This window comes from Hypanus sabinus, chromosome 18 (genome assembly GCF_030144855.1).
Source record: "Hypanus sabinus isolate sHypSab1 chromosome 18, sHypSab1.hap1, whole genome shotgun sequence".
NCBI classification, from domain to species: Eukaryota; Metazoa; Chordata; class Chondrichthyes; order Myliobatiformes; family Dasyatidae; genus Hypanus; species Hypanus sabinus.
The window spans coordinates 20,470,657-20,486,463 of record NC_082723.1 but is presented as its reverse complement, the minus strand read 5'-3'; the positions used below and the strand labels follow the sequence as shown (position 1 = coordinate 20,486,463).

Below are 15,807 nucleotides of genomic sequence, written 5' to 3'. Positions count from 1 at the left end.
ACCCTAGCAAATTTCCACAGATGCACCTTGGAGAGCATTCTGATTGGTTGCATCACTGCCTAGTATGGTGGCTCAAATACACAGGATCAAAAAAAACTGTAGAGGACTATGGACTCAGCCAGTTCCAACATGGGTTCAAGCCTCCTCACCATCAAGGACATCTTCATAAGGCAATGCCTCAAGAAGACGGCATCTATCATGAATAACCATCACCATCTGGGACATACCCTCATCTTATTACTACTATTGAGGTGGAGGTTCAGGGAAGGCACACACAGCCTTATAGAGGTAACCTCATCCATCTGCTGTCAGATTTCTTCATTGTCCATGAGCCCACAAACATTACCTTGCTTTCTATATATATATAAAATATTTAAAATTTTTATTGTAATGTATAGTAATTTTTTGACTTGCAATGTAGTGTTGCCATAAAACAACACACTTTATGGTATGTCAGTGATAATAAACAGGTTTCTGATTCTAGCTTAATGGCATCTTTCTCTTAAAAGAATGAACACCATATTCCAAATTCAGCCTCACCAATGTCTTGCACAACTTCAACACTGCATCCCAAATCCTGCTATGCTATTGTGCCAGCACATTGCAAATCATCACATGGTGCATAATACAACTGTGTCATCAATTTTACCATCAAAACAATGAATACATTATAAATTTAATTGGTAATAAATTAAAATAACCTTCAGGGTTAAAAGGAAGTTGTAAAAATGATCTCAAATAGAATCATCCAGCACATTAACTGGCTCTTAATCCTCAGAGACCACGTAGACAATCAAGCACCCTCTTACATTTGCTCGATGCTAATCCCTTTTTATTCTCTCCAAATTCCCACCATCTCCATTCACTCCCACCAGTGCTAACTAACCTTCTAACAACCTAAAATGTCTTTGAGTTATGGGAGGAGACTACAGCTTCTGAAGAAGACCTACACAATTGAAGGAGGTACAGAGGTCAGGATTAAGTGTGTATCACTGCAACTGTGAGGAAGGACGGATACTAGCAGTACCACTGTACCACCAAACAAGGACCTTCCATCATGCTGAGTTAGCAATACAGTGCCACTAACATCAATATCCATATACCCAATTTTATGCCTCTTATAATGCTCAATAGTGAGAACTCACCTTCAGAAGTGCACTCCTTAAAGTAACCCACTCCTAAACATTGATTTATTTATATTTAAAAACAATATAAATTCTTAAAAATTAAAACATTACAGCAATTTTTGGCAAATGAAAGGAATGACTTATTTAGGGTAAAATTTCAACCATCTCTTTAATTATAAAAGAAATTAAGTTTCCATTTTATTCACAGTAACAATTTGAAGTAGATTACCAACATCTGTTGTCTTGCTTGCACCTTTGCAAAATTATTTAAAAAACAGGACCATTTGATTTGTTCACTTCATCCACATCTACACAAGAGAATGTGATGAAATTGGTGCTTCCGAATGGGTTGCTCCAAAGCAGGGGTTCCCAACCTAGGATCTACAGACCTCTTGCTTAATGATATTGGATCATGGCATAAAAAAAGATTGGGAACCCTTGCTCTGAAAGGATTGTGATGATTTGAATATCATCATTTACAATTTTACACAAAAAGGAAAGTTGGAAGAACAAATAAATCCACCAAATAGGTCAGATTCATGCTGCAGAAACTGAAAATGCAACTCTTCTTACTTACTATGACGTTGTATGGAAGCCCAGGTTTTACAAAAAGTGGAGTTCCAACCAGGTTAATTAAATACGGTGAGGTGGTAAATTTAACTTCACTATATTCAGCATCTTCAGATATTCCAGCTAACAGTAAATGCAACAAAAACAGATTATTTTTGACTGGAGCAATTCCTGACCGGCCTGTCAGGAATTCTAATACTTTACATTTTTAAGAGAACTACTGAGTTGACAGTTATCAAACTAATTTCACATCAACCAAGAGCAGACATCTTTGGGACTTATTTTTAGGAACATGCAACATTGTTAAAGCCCTTTCAGGTTGAAAGACCCCTGCAGTTTTTCCGAGAATGAATATCATGCAAGGATACTAACATTCAAATGTGTAACTAAAATAAGACAGACAATTTTGGAATGTCATGTGTTTGCTTCTTCATAAAAGTTTCTGACTTTGGAACCATGGCTGGATGAAGTATGAACAAGATTAATTAACTATTGAAGGGTTTGCAGATCCTTTTAGGCCTACACAGGCAGGCACCTTCCAGTCTCTACTCAGCTAACAAGAGACACCTGCCACTTGTTTCCAACTCGTTACCTGAAGCCGATTTAAACCCAGCTTTCAGCCACTGTCATTTATTCATCCATCAAACCAACTAGCCCAACCAGTTGCTCCTGGCCTTCAGTTATCTTGTTATGTTAAATATCTGGTCTCTCTTGCTTTGCACCCCTCATGGCTTGCTACTTGGCAGATTATTAGTATTGTTTACTACTGTTACGTATCCCGTAACTGGATAACGTACCAGCAAAGATAGAGAGGTCCGTTGAAGTCTGATGTCACTATTTTCAAACGTTTTTATTTATAAAGGGGCACAAAAGTAAGGTTAATACGAACATTCAGATAATGCACATCACCAATACTCAATCTAAAGCGCAGGTATAGTAATAATCATCATTAAGAAGTAATCTCGGCTGTTGTCTAGGGGATAGTATTTTTGTCCATTGGAAATATAAAAGTCATTCAGAAGTCTGCAGACTTTAGCCTTTCGGGGAATCGCTGGGTTTCACTTGTTTTAGAGGGATCGGTGAAAAACGAAAAAAACTTGCCCGGGTCTTTATGAAGCCACTCCGTAAAATCAGGGGAACGTTGTTTCCCCGTTGTTAGTTCGAAGTCCTTCTCGGTATTACCAGCCACCCACTCCCCAGGCAAAGGAGTTAGGAGCGCACGTGGCATTGAGTGGCTTCCAGCCACGGGAGCACTGAGAGAGTGTGTCCTTCTGGTGCGTTGCTGGGGTACTGCCTCCTGCAGTCCACTTTTATCTTTACTTGCAGAGTTGTAGATGTCCATCAAAGTAGGGTGATACAATCTCCACCCCCACATTGCCCAAGGGTGTCCATATCCATGGTAGCTGTCACGTAGCAGGGACATGCACGTCACACAGGTGCCTCTAAGAACAATGGCCAAAACCGTTGCATTGTCTCTCACTTCCGAGACCAGAATGAAAAGCGATCTTGCAATTCTCCGGAAGGAGGGGGCTGCTCCCGCTCCTTCGGCCCCTCAGAGCTGTGGTACATTTATAACACTACAAAAGCCGTTTCCACTGCTCTGCTTTTGGGTCACGTCTCCCCTGCATTTCCTGACAGATCCTTGACATTACAGAAGTAATCACCTGGGGCTACAAGGCTTTGTTGGAACTTTAAAAAGATATGACAGAAATTTGGTCCAAAAAAAAGCAGGATAAGTGAGCTCTAAACTCCAGTCTATAGACTGATGAATACAACGTGATGGATCACAGTATCAAGGTGGTAAGGCCTTTCTCATTGTAAGAAACATCAGATTCACATAGCTTCTCAGTCTGTCTCACTCACTCTTTCAGTGCAGCAGAATGTGGAATATACATGAACTTTTTTTAGCTCGTTAGTAAAGAATTATTATCTTATACCTGACAAATCTTGAACTGTCACTCCAATGTACAAAAAATCTTCATGAAGATCTTCAATACCATATCGGTTAATTAATTCAGTTGCAGTTTTAGGGTCAAACATTATAGTTGTTACTCCATTGAACATCTGATAAAAATAAAAATTTGTTAATTTTATTTAATGCTGTACCTAAGTCTCCAAAAAAAAACTAAATTTTAATTCTGACTTTGATTGTCCTGAACAATGCAATCTTGTGACTCACTGAATGCAAACATTGATCATGTACTTGCTTTTGCAAATCAAGGATGACAAATAGGAACACCAGTTCATTGGATGTACATTCATCCAAGATAAAATATGAATGTATAAATGATGAGTGATTAGATTCAAGGGAAGATGGTAAAAAAGGGTTATATTGGCTGAAATACCATAAAAGCTATAGGGGTTTGCATGGAAGTAGAACTCAAAATCAGAAGGCAAGTCAGGGGAGGAACATTAAGGGAGAGAAAGGAGAAGGAATATGAGATCACAGTGTGAGAATGTTTGGACAAGGCCTGAAAGCAAGAACAGGAGATAAAATATTTGGATCCCCATAGCCTCAGTGCTGATTTTGGCTTTTGCTTCACTGCCTTGAAATCAAATTTCAAAGTTCAAAGTGACTTTTTTTTTTATCAGAGTACCTATAGATCACCTCATACAACCCTGAGATTCATCTTCCTGATGGCATACTTAGCAAATCTATATAATAGTAATTATACCATGATCAATGAAAGATTATGTAACGTGCAGAAGACAATGAACTGTGCAGGTGCAAATAGATAACAATGACTAATGAGAACATGAAATAACAAGATAAAAAAGCCTTAAAGTAAGGTCATTGATTGTGGGAACATCTCAATGGATGGACAAGTGAGTGTAATTATCCTCTTTTGTTCAAGAGCCTGATAGTAGAGGGGAAATAACTGTTCTTGAAGCTGGTGGTGCAAGTCCTGAGGCTCTTGTATCTTCTACCTGATGGCAGCAGTGAGAATAGGGTATAGCCTGGGTGGTGAGGATCCTTGATGATGCATGCTGTTTTCCTATGATAGCATTTTATGTAGATGTGCTCAATGGTTTGGAGGGCTTTACCTGTGATGTACTAGGCCAAATCCACTACCTTTTGTAGTACGTTCAAAAGCATTGGTGATACCAGGCTGTGATGCAGCCAGACAATACACTCTCCACTAAACATCTATAAAAGTTTGTCAAAATTTTAGACGTCATGCTGAATCTCTGCAGACTCCTAAGGAAGTAGAGGCGCTGCTACGCTTTCATCATAATTGTATTTGTCTGCTGATTCCAGGGCAGGTCCTCTGAAATAGTTACATGCAGGAATTTAAAGTTGCTAACTTTCTCCATCACTGATCTGCCGATAAGGACCTTAGGTTTCCCTCTCCTTAAGTCTACAATCCAAAAGCAAACAACCTGGTACTGGCTTCCCAAAATCCCCCATTTGGCAGGCAAAAAGAAGAAACAGTAGCAGGCCACAGATATTGTAGGATCTAAAAGTTGTGGCAGAATTGACAGATAGCCAAAGTAGGCATAGCTGTGACAGAGGTTTTGATTCCAATTTTTTAAATGAGGAGCTGAGCAATAGAAATGCAACTCTGCCACTTGGTCTGATGAAAAAGTGTCAAATTTAGTTTTACTATTATAAAATATTAACATACAAAATAGAATTTAAGATTGTAATAGCAATTAAAGTGACCAGGAAGTATTCACTATAAACAGTTTAATATAAAACAAGTAGATCCGCCTGATTATTGGTCACAAGGAATTGAAGCCATGTGGATTCTTGAAGTATAGCAGATCTGGAACAGATATAATTTGATCAATGAACAGATCAATGAACACAACTGGGAGCAAGAATAATTTGATCAATGTGCAGGAATCATCCAATTTTCAGTTTAATTAATATATTCCAATCTTATTGTTAGAATAGACATTCATTTCATGCTATTTAGTTTTACAGTCAAAAAGTATGTCTTCAAGGAGTCCATAAGTCAAGACAAAAATGGGAAAGTGACTTGAATATTAAAATTGAAGAAACAAATTGGTCAAGACTATGTTTTGATAGTATGACAAATGCAATAAATGTCCGGTTAAGATTAGTGCAATATAATTTTTACATCAATTATATATTACACCACAAAAAATAAATAAATTAAACCCAAATTTATCCGATCAGTGTTTCCGATGTAACCAAGAAATCAGTATTTTTTTACATTCTACTTGGTCTTGTTCTAAAATTCAACCTTTTTGGACAAATTTAAGAGTTTTATTGGAACAAATTATTGGAACACAACTTCCACATAATCCAATATTATTTTTACTAGGCGATATTGAAGGGATAAAACCAAAACCCAAATTGAATAAATATCAGAAAGAATTTATAAAAATTGCATTGGCAGTAGCCAAAAAGGCTATTGCAGTTACTTGGAAATCGGATACATACTTAAGTATAGATTGTTGGAAGAAGGAAATTTATGGCTGTATTCCACTTGAAAAAATTACTTACAATTTAAGAGATAAATATGAAACATTTTTGAAAATTTGGCACCCTTATTTACAAAAGACAGGATTAAATATATAGGTGCTCTGAAGATGAAATAATTGGTTATTTGGGGAAAGAAATAAATATATATACTAAAGTTATTACGAACTCCATGGAGCATGTGCGGATCTTCCGATATCCAGGCACTCTTTCTTTCTTTCTTTTTTTTTCCTTTCTTTCTTTCTTTTTTATATAGGGATGTTAGGGGGGAGGGGGGAGGGTATATATATATATTTCATATATTTTCTTTTATTTCTGTAATTTTTTGAAAACTCAATAAAAAAAGTTTAATTAAAAAAGAAGTATGTCTTAAAGCAGTTTGGAAAGTAGGAGCACTGCATACCTGAAAACCGGGAGGAACAAAGCTACCATAAAGCTAAGGATGCAATTATAAATATATGAGGTTTACACGGGGAACCTCTTTAATATATATATGTGGTTATAAGGATTTATGAGAAAAGATAAAAAGTACCAATAGTCAAGAATTTATAAAAAGCATGGCTTTCATTTACTCAAAGATAAGATACAAGTGTTGCTGTTCATGCCTAAAAGCAGGATTCATTGGTTGTCAAAAATGTCTTTGAAAGAGTGTTGATGTTTTTGAATTACTGTAAGGGAATACCTATTGTTTTGTGAGGTAGAGAGTTACACCAATTTGCCCATGACAACGTTGGATGGTGTCTGCTCTGATGAGAATTTCCTTATGATATTCCTATGAATCAGTTGTCTTTGGTTTTCTTGGTTATAAGTGGTCATGTTTTGAAGTGCACAGCACTAGATTTGTATGTATATATTTAACCTCATATAAGGAAATGTATCCGATTCATTCCCTTATTCCCAGTTTCTTACATAACTACTGTTTACAGTAGCTTTTTTTCCCCGCAACCAGAAAGATAACATTCTTCAAATTAAAGGCATATGCTTCCGGGGTTGAGATAAACTGAGGTAAATAATTTAAATGATTATATTTTTTTTTAAATCCCAAGTCAGTGTAATAAGTTATAAGTAATAAGAACTGGGGTTTCCAGAATATTTGCTCTATGTACATTATATACAATTTTTCTCATTACTTATCACATCTCTGTCTAGACTTCTTTTGCCCTATATCGTGCGCTTTTATGAACAGTTTGCACTGCAGAACTAAATATGAGAAGCCATTCTCTACACTGACATTTCATAAGCACCTGCATAATATTTTTGTCAGTGAACCTACCGGGGACAAGTTGTAGTGGTCACATCTCTGCAACCGAGACTGGACCCTCAGCTCAGTAAAGAAGGAGGGAAAAGAGGAGTGCAGTAGTGAAAGGGGATTCAATAGTTAAGGGGACAGATAAGAGGTTCTGTGGGAGAGATCGAGAATCTCGGGTGGTCTGTTGCCTCCCTGGTGCCAGAGTCCGCGATATCACGGATTGAGTTCTTGGTATTCTCAGGACAGAGGGTGAGCAGCCAGCTGTTGTGGTCCATGTAGGGACCAATGATGTGGATAGTAAGAAGGAGGAGGTCCTGCAAAGTGAGTTTAAGGAGTTAGATGCAAAGTTGAAGGACAAGACCTCCAGGGTTGCAATCTCAGGATTGCTACCCATGGCATGTGCTAGTGTTGATAGAAGTAGAAAGATAATGCAGCTAAATATATGGCTAAGGAGATGGTGCAGGAGGGAGGGTGTCAGATCTCTCGGTGGGAGAGCATTTTGGAGACAGTAATCATAATCCTATCTCCTTTACCATAGCATTGGAGAGAAATGTGGCAAATGTTAAAGGAATATTTGTGTGAAGTTCTGTATGGGTACATTCCAATGAGACAGGGAAGTTATGGTAGGTTGCAGGAACTGTGGTGTACAAAGGCTGTAATAAATCTGGTCAAGAAGAAGAGCTTACAAAAGGTTCAGAGAGCTAGGTAATGTTAGAGATCTAGAGGACTACAAGGCTAACAGGATGGAGACTAAGAAGGAAATTAGGAGAGCCAGAAGGGGTCATGAGAAAACCTTGGCAGGCAGGATTAAGGAAAACCCCAAGGCATTCTACAAGTATGTGAAGAGCAGGGAGGATAAGACGTGAAAGAATAGAACCTATCAAATGTGACAGTGGGAAAGTGTGTATGGAACCGGAGGAAATAGCAAAGGTACTTAATGAAGACTTTACATCAGTATTCACAATGGAAAAGTCTCTTGGTGATAATAATGATGACTTGCAGCAGATTGAAAAGCTTGAGCATGTAGATATTAAGAAAGAGGATGTACTGGAGCTTTTGGAAAGCATCAAGTTGGATAAGTTGCCAGGCCCAGATGAGATGTACCTGTGGTGAACTACATATACCTGTCTGGACATGCCCCCTGTTGACTACAACTGTGGCTCCTCCCACTGACCCCTGTATAAAGGCGATCGAGGCCTGAGCCCGGCCTCTCAGTCTCCAGGATGTAGTATGGTGGTCACTCACTGCTTGTTCCTTCTTCCAGTCAATAAATGCCAATATCTTGCCTTTACGTCTCAGAGTGAGTTATTGATGGTGCATCAGTACCCCAGGTTACTGTGGGAGGTGAGGGAGGAGATTGCTGAGCCTCTGGCGATGATCCTTGCATCATCAATAGGGATGGGAGAGGTTCCAGAGGAATGGAGGGTTGCGAATGTTGTTCCTTTATTCAAGAACGGGAGTAGAGCTAGACCAGGAAATTATAGATCAGTGAGTCTTACTTCAGTGGTTGGTAAGTTGATGGAAAAGATCCCAAGAGGCAGGATTTATGAACATTTGGAGAGGTATAATATAATTAGGAATAGTCAGCACGGCTTTGTCAAGGGCAGGTCATGCCTTACAAGCCTGATTGAATTTTTTGAGGATGTGACTAAACTCATTGATGAAGGAAGAGCAGTAGATGTAGTGTATGTGGATTTCAGCAAGGCATTTGATAAGGTACCCCATGCAAGGCTTATTGAGAAAGTAAGGAGGCATGGGATCCAAGGGGACATTGCTTTGTGGATCGAGTACTGGCTTGCCCACAGAAGGCAAAGAGTGGCTGTTGATGGGTCATATTCTGCATGAAGGTCGGTCACCAATGGAGTGCCTCAAGAATCTGTTCTGGGACCCTTACTCTTTGTGATTTTTATAAATGACCTGGATGAGGAAGTGGAGGGGTGGATTAGAAAGTTTGCTGATGACACAAAGGTTGGAGGTGTTGTGGATAGTGTGGAGGGCTGCCAGAGATTACAGCGGGACATTGATAGGATGCAAAACTGGGCTGAGAAGTGGCAGATGGAGTTCAACCCAGATAAGTGTGAAGTGGTTCATTTTGGTAGGTAAAATAAGATGGCAGAATATAGTATAGTAAGACTCTTGGCAGTATGGAGGAACAGAGGGATCTTGTGGTCCGAGTCCATAGGACGCTCAAAGCAGCTGTGCAGGTTGACTCTGTGGTTGAGAAGGCATATGATGTATTGGCCTTCATCAATCGTGGAATTGCATTTAGGAGCCAAGAGGTAATGTTGCAGCTATATAGGACCCTGGTCAGACCCCACTTGGAGTACTGTGCTCAGTTTTGGTCGCCTCACTACAGAAAGGATATGGAAACCATAGAAAGGGTGCAGAGGAGATTGAAAAGGATGTTGCCTGGATTAGGGAGCATGTTTTATGAGGATAGGTTGAGTGAACTCGACCTTTTCTCCTTGGAGCAACAGAGGATGAGAGGTGACAGTGATAGAGGTGTATAAGATGTTGAGAGGTGTTGATCGTGTGGATAGCCAGAGGCTTTTTCCCAGGGCTGAAATGGTTGCCACAAGAGGACACAGGTTGAAAGTGATGGGGAGTAAGTACAGAGGAGATGTTGGGGTAAAATTTTTACTCAGAGAGTGGTGAGTGCATGGAATGGGCTGCCAGCAAAGGTGGTGGAAGTGGATACGATAGGGTCTATTAAGAGACTTTTGGATAGGTACATGCAGCTTAGAAAAACAGAGGGCTATGGGTAAGCCTAGTAATTTCTAAGGTAGAGACATGTTTGGCACAACCTTGTGGGCTGAAGGGCCTGTATTGAGCTGTAGGTTTTCTATGTTTCTATGAACCTTTGCTGAAAATCAAACAAAATCTATAACAATTTAGTGTTTATCATAATTAGTTTCTCTTACCAGAACATGCTGTGCTGCATGTGGCATTAATTGCTTTGTACCATGTTTGTCAATAATTCCGAAACGCACAAAGACAGATGCAGATGACACTTTTTTTCCGTAAAAATATCTATAAAATTGCAAAAAAAAATCAGTTAATTGTGAACCTAAGTAATGCAGTTCACAAAAATAACGATTTGAACAGTGCATTTTCATCTCAAGATGAAGTAAGTAATAAGAGTCTAGCAGAGATTTTTATATCTTCATAAGTCATGGTGAGATACCAGAAAACTGGAGTTGTGCTTTTATCTAAAGAAGGATACAAGGAGAAACCAAGGAACTACAGGCCTTGCTTCAGTGGAGCGAGAACCTATTGCATTTGGAAAAACAGCTGATTAGGATACACACAAAATGCTGGAAGAACTCAGCAGGTCAGGCAGCATCTATGGAAAAAAATAAACCATCAATCGTTTTGCGATGAGACTCTTCATCAGGACTGAAGAAGTTACTTGGCCTGAAACATCAACCGTTTATTCTTTTCTATTGATGCTGCCTGCCCTGCTGAGTTCTTCCAGCATTTTGTGTGTGTTGCTAGGAATTCCAGCATCTGCAGATTTTTGGAGACCACCTGGTGCCTCTAGGCCCTACCCCCTCCCCTATCTCCATTACTGGGCTTCGGTCCTCTCTTCCTCCCCATTCCTGATGAAAGGTCTCGGCCCGAAACATTGGCTGCTCTTTTCTCACAGATGCTGCCTGACCTGCTGAGTTCTTCCAGTGTTGTGTTCCTACCTGCAGATTTTCTTGTCAGCTGATTTAGGAATAGTCATTTTGGCTTATTCATGAGAGAGCATGTGTCCCAAATTTGACTGAGTATTTTGGGGAGACAATCAAGAGATTTGACAAGTCCAGGGAGGTGGAAATTGTTTATCTGGAATCTAGCAGGTCCTTTGACAAGGTCCCTCATGGTCAGCTATTCCAGTGGGTAAGAATCTATGTGAGATAGCAAAATCAATACAAAATAGGCTTAGTTTTAAGAGACAGAAGGTGGTAGTCAAGGGCAGTTTTTCACATCAGAGACCTTTAAGCAGTAAGTGCTGCAGGGAATGGTGTTGAGTCCATTATTGTTTATCATAGACTTTAATGATTTGAAGTGCTGGTAACATGAGTAGTAATTTGCCAATTGGTGATATAGTCAAGTCAAGTCATTTTTATTGTCATTTCAACCATAACTGCTGGTAGTAAAAATGAGACAAAGTTTTTCAGTGAAGAATAAAGAATTTGTCTAATGTTACAACTGTTTCTTGGAAAACTGGGAAAGTCAGCAAGGAAATGGCAGATGAAGTTTAACAGACAGGTTCACAGTGATTTATTTTGGGAAGTTAAACCAGGCCCGGACAGCAAAAATGAAAGGCGGAATGCTGAGGAGTATTATTGAAAGTGAGATTTTGAATAGTAGGACACAGTCACCTAATGGAGAAGAGGCAAGGGGTCATCTTATAGAGGTTTACTGCATTTAATTATAGATCATAGAAGAAAACAGAGCAGGAACAGGCCATTTCTCACAATACTGTGCCAAACCAGCTAAAAAGCGAATCAAAGATACTCAAACAATAATCCCTTGTACCAACACCATGTTCATATCCCTCCATCCTCCTTATATCCAATTATGAGAGACATTAATAGGAGAGATAGTCACAATATTTTCCCCAGGGGGAAATCTTGAAAACTTAGGTTTAAGTTGAGAGGAGAAAGATACTTATAAAGGGGGTCTGAGAGGGAAATTTAAGCACAGATGGTGGTGGATTTATCGTTTGAGCTACCATAGTAGGTGGTAGAGGCAGGTATAACTATATTTTGACAGATACATGATAAGAAAGGTTTAGAGCAGGGGTTCCCAACCAGGCTTCAATGGATCCCTTGCTTAATGGTGCTGGTTCATGGTATAAAAAAGGTTGGGAACCCCTGGTTTCAAGGGATATGGGACAAATGCTGACACTTGGTTGGAATGGATGAGTTGGGCCAAAGAGACTGTTTCTGTGCTGTATAACTCCATGAATTCAAGTTAACCCTGTATTTATATACATGCAACTCACAATTAATTTTCACAGTACAGAAAGAGCAACAGTCAAAAATAAAATCATTTATATGATGGAAATTGAAGAAATGCTTTGAAGTTATTGTGGGGTAAGGTAAGGGGTAGAAACATACACATAACTCACAACCACAGACATTAAGATGAGGTTCACTTTAAGAGGTTGGTTTGACATGATGACGTAATGACGTGAAGTTTTCACCGCGCTTTATGTTCTGTGTTTGGTTGGCAATAAAGGAGTTGTTACGGTTTCCTTTAAACTTGAAATGCCTCTGCCATTAGTTTGTAATGTTTCTGGCATTTAAAAAAATCTCAAATCTGATAAACAGAATGTCTATTAAATGTTTAATTCATCTTATGAAACAGATAACTAATAGTGGCTATACCACAGTTACTTTAGCCATCAAAACAGAACTCATTTCACACATTTGCACCCTAAGCTTTAATGGTCACATGATATAAGAAAAATGTCATCTCCAAATAATCAGTTAGGTGCCTTCTCATCTTGTTTACTTTTAGATTCTGTTAATGTTCATTAAAATTAAAGTACCAATATATGCATTAGTCTTAGGTATATAGGGTATATAGTTGGGGAATCAGAAATAACAGTTCTTAACTTTGTATTAGGTTAGTAGTATTAAATGTTACTTGGTAACTGGAAAGACATAACATACAGTACTGTGCAAAAGTCTTAGCCACCCTTGCTATATATATGGGCCTTAAGACTTTTACATGGTACTATAAATAAAAAAGTATCTGTGCTTTACCACATCAGAACAATCTGTTAATTTAACTGTATTAGCCACCATTTAAGAACTTTATTTTGGGACAGTGGCCACCAGGCTAATTTATTTCCACAAAAGTTCCAAATAGTACCATTGTTTATGTATTAAAAGATAAAGCTACATGTTAGCAAGGTAAGGAAATTACATTCAAATTACTGACAGCCTTAATATAAACTGCTTTCAATGTCCAGACTGTATGATAATGGTGGCATTTTGAACTAATTTTTGAGAACTATGGTTTGATGTTTAATGTTTTGTGTGTTATTTGTTAGCTTTTTCCTGTTGGTGCAATTTGTTGTCTGATGATCTTGTTATGTAGGTGTTTTCTTTGAATGGTTTCTATTTTGTTTCTTTGTTTTGTGGCTATCTGCAATAAGATGAATCTCAAGTTATATATTATATACATATTCGGATAATGAATTACTTTGAACTTGGAAATTTTGCTTTTACATTAATAACATAAATATCAAGAAATGAATTAAAATAAAATTTAAATATCACAAAAGAAAAAAAGTGTAAATAATTACCTTGCTGTTATGGTTATTGTAAATCTTTCAAATTCCTCAAAAGAAATGTAGTGCTTTTCTGGCTTGATAGAGATCAGAAAGGTTGGTAACACTAAAAAGATATAAAATGTTACCAAATAATGTTTCATTCATTCCATTCGACTTTATCTACCTACTGTCTCATAGGATTAATTGGAAGGATTCCATTTTCTAACATTTGGAGATTATTGAACAACATTTAATGTTATGAATATGTTTTGTATCAATTAGAATTAAGAACTGTTCTGATTTTGTTAAAACAACTAGTTGCAACTATAAAATTTGCCTAGGCTTGTCAAATGTTGTTATCCACTTTGTAATAAGTACTAAAATATTTCTCACTGTAAATGATGGACCAATAAAAATTGTTTAAATATTACTTATTCACAATCAAGTATTTCTTGGTTTCCTTAATTTTCTTTTTATTCACTTCCCCTACTCAACATCAATTACTACTTTAAAGAAATAGGGCTTTAACATGTGCTTTCAGTGCTCATTGAATAGTAAATCAGCAGCTCTGCCACTGTTTTTGATTGAGGAAACTGCTGTCCTACTTATGTAGAAAGTATGTTACTTCATTATCATACCAAAATACTTTATGCTGGATCAAAGGAAAGATGTGAAATCGGTGTTCTAATATGCACTAAGTGTCAGACAATGCTTGGGTTTTTTTCCATTTTCAATCAATAAATACTTTATAGTAATACTTTATAATAAATGTTCATTACACTTGGACAATCCATCCAGAACTGAAAATTAATGTTTACAAAGATAAACATCTTTCTTTTGGATTTTAATTATTACTACAGATTTCTATTAAATGATGGAAATTATGAGATAGTTTTATATGTTAAATTAACTCCCTAGCTTGAGTGTAGCAACAATGTTAAAGTATATTATAGCTCAGCTTTAATATACCACTTTGGAGAATAGTGTAATAAGACACCACTTTGCAAAGTAGTATAATCAATTTTCAAGACAAAAGATGAATATAATGATACTGAAGTAATTAATTTTTATTCCAGTAAAGAAGAATAAATGAGCCAGATCATCTTGAAGACCAGCCTATCATCTAGAACTGCAACATGTCGTCCCACCAAGTCCAACTCCTGGCCTTCACGTGGCATTGTTCTTATGCCTGGCAGAGCTGTTCTCACTGACAGGAGAAGGGGCAAAAGCGGGCCAGTGGCGCCTTAAAACCAATTGCTCCAGGCAGATGGGGCTCGTTAACCACGGATGGTAGCTTATCTAGGAGAGGGAAAACTCCGATTTCAAATCTCCGCTGCCTTGCAGCTCTACCTGCTCATGGGAGAAGCTTTGGGAGTAAACCCCGAGGAAAAATCCGGAGTCGGAGTCCTGAAGGCAGCTGACTGCTGTATCCAGCACCAGCACGGCAACTCCTGTTATGCTGCTGACACCAAACTGTATTGACTTTCGTCGTTCCTTTGGACCTGTCATCAGCATGGGTGGGGGGGGGGGGTCCCACTGCATGGGCAACGGATGGATCTCCTTACCAATTCTGTCCTGGCTTGCACTCTGGAGAGGCCACTCCAGCTTCGCTTTGTAGCACCAGACAAACATGGGAGGCAGCAGTTACTGGTTTTAAATCATAATGCTTGATTGGTGTAGAGCATAGCACCAGGGATTGCTCCTGACGGTGGCAGAGACCATCACGTTTCACTGAACAGTGTCTGTCCACCTCAAGCTGGGCAGCCCCCAGCCAATAAGGTGCCGTCCCACCACAGTCAGTCTTCTTCATTGGGTGCATGGAGATAATGGATTATTCCACTAAGACCTGACTGTAACTAATGCACCAGAAAAAGAGAGAAAACAAATCGAAAAAGACAACTCCCCTCAAGTTGGGATGTTGGAATGTCCGCACAATGATGACTGGACTTGACCAAAACCTCAAGGATATCGAAGATGCATGAAAAACAGCGGTCATTAACAATGAGCTACTGAGGCTCAAGGTTGATATAGCTGCCCTACAAGAAACACGTTTGGCAATTCAGGTACACTGAAGGAATGGGACTACACATTTCTCTGGCAGGGAAAGAACCAAGACAAGCCTCGCGAGCATGGCGTGGGT

General features: G+C 38.6%; 1 protein-coding gene across 1 annotated transcript in view; it reads right to left on the bottom strand.

Annotated features, from left to right (window-relative positions):
- Positions 1-15,807, bottom strand: part of c5 (complement component 5) — a 121,800-nt gene that overhangs the window by 83,572 nt on the left and 22,421 nt on the right. Inside the window, exons 7-10 of the mRNA XM_059993817.1 lie at positions 13,701-13,791; positions 10,318-10,426; positions 3,635-3,761; positions 1,705-1,820 (exon numbers count right to left, since the gene is read on the bottom strand). Of these exons, the coding sequence (XP_059849800.1) occupies positions 1,705-1,820; positions 3,635-3,761; positions 10,318-10,426; positions 13,701-13,791 (443 nt within the window). The remainder of the gene's footprint in view (positions 1-1,704; positions 1,821-3,634; positions 3,762-10,317; positions 10,427-13,700; positions 13,792-15,807) is intronic.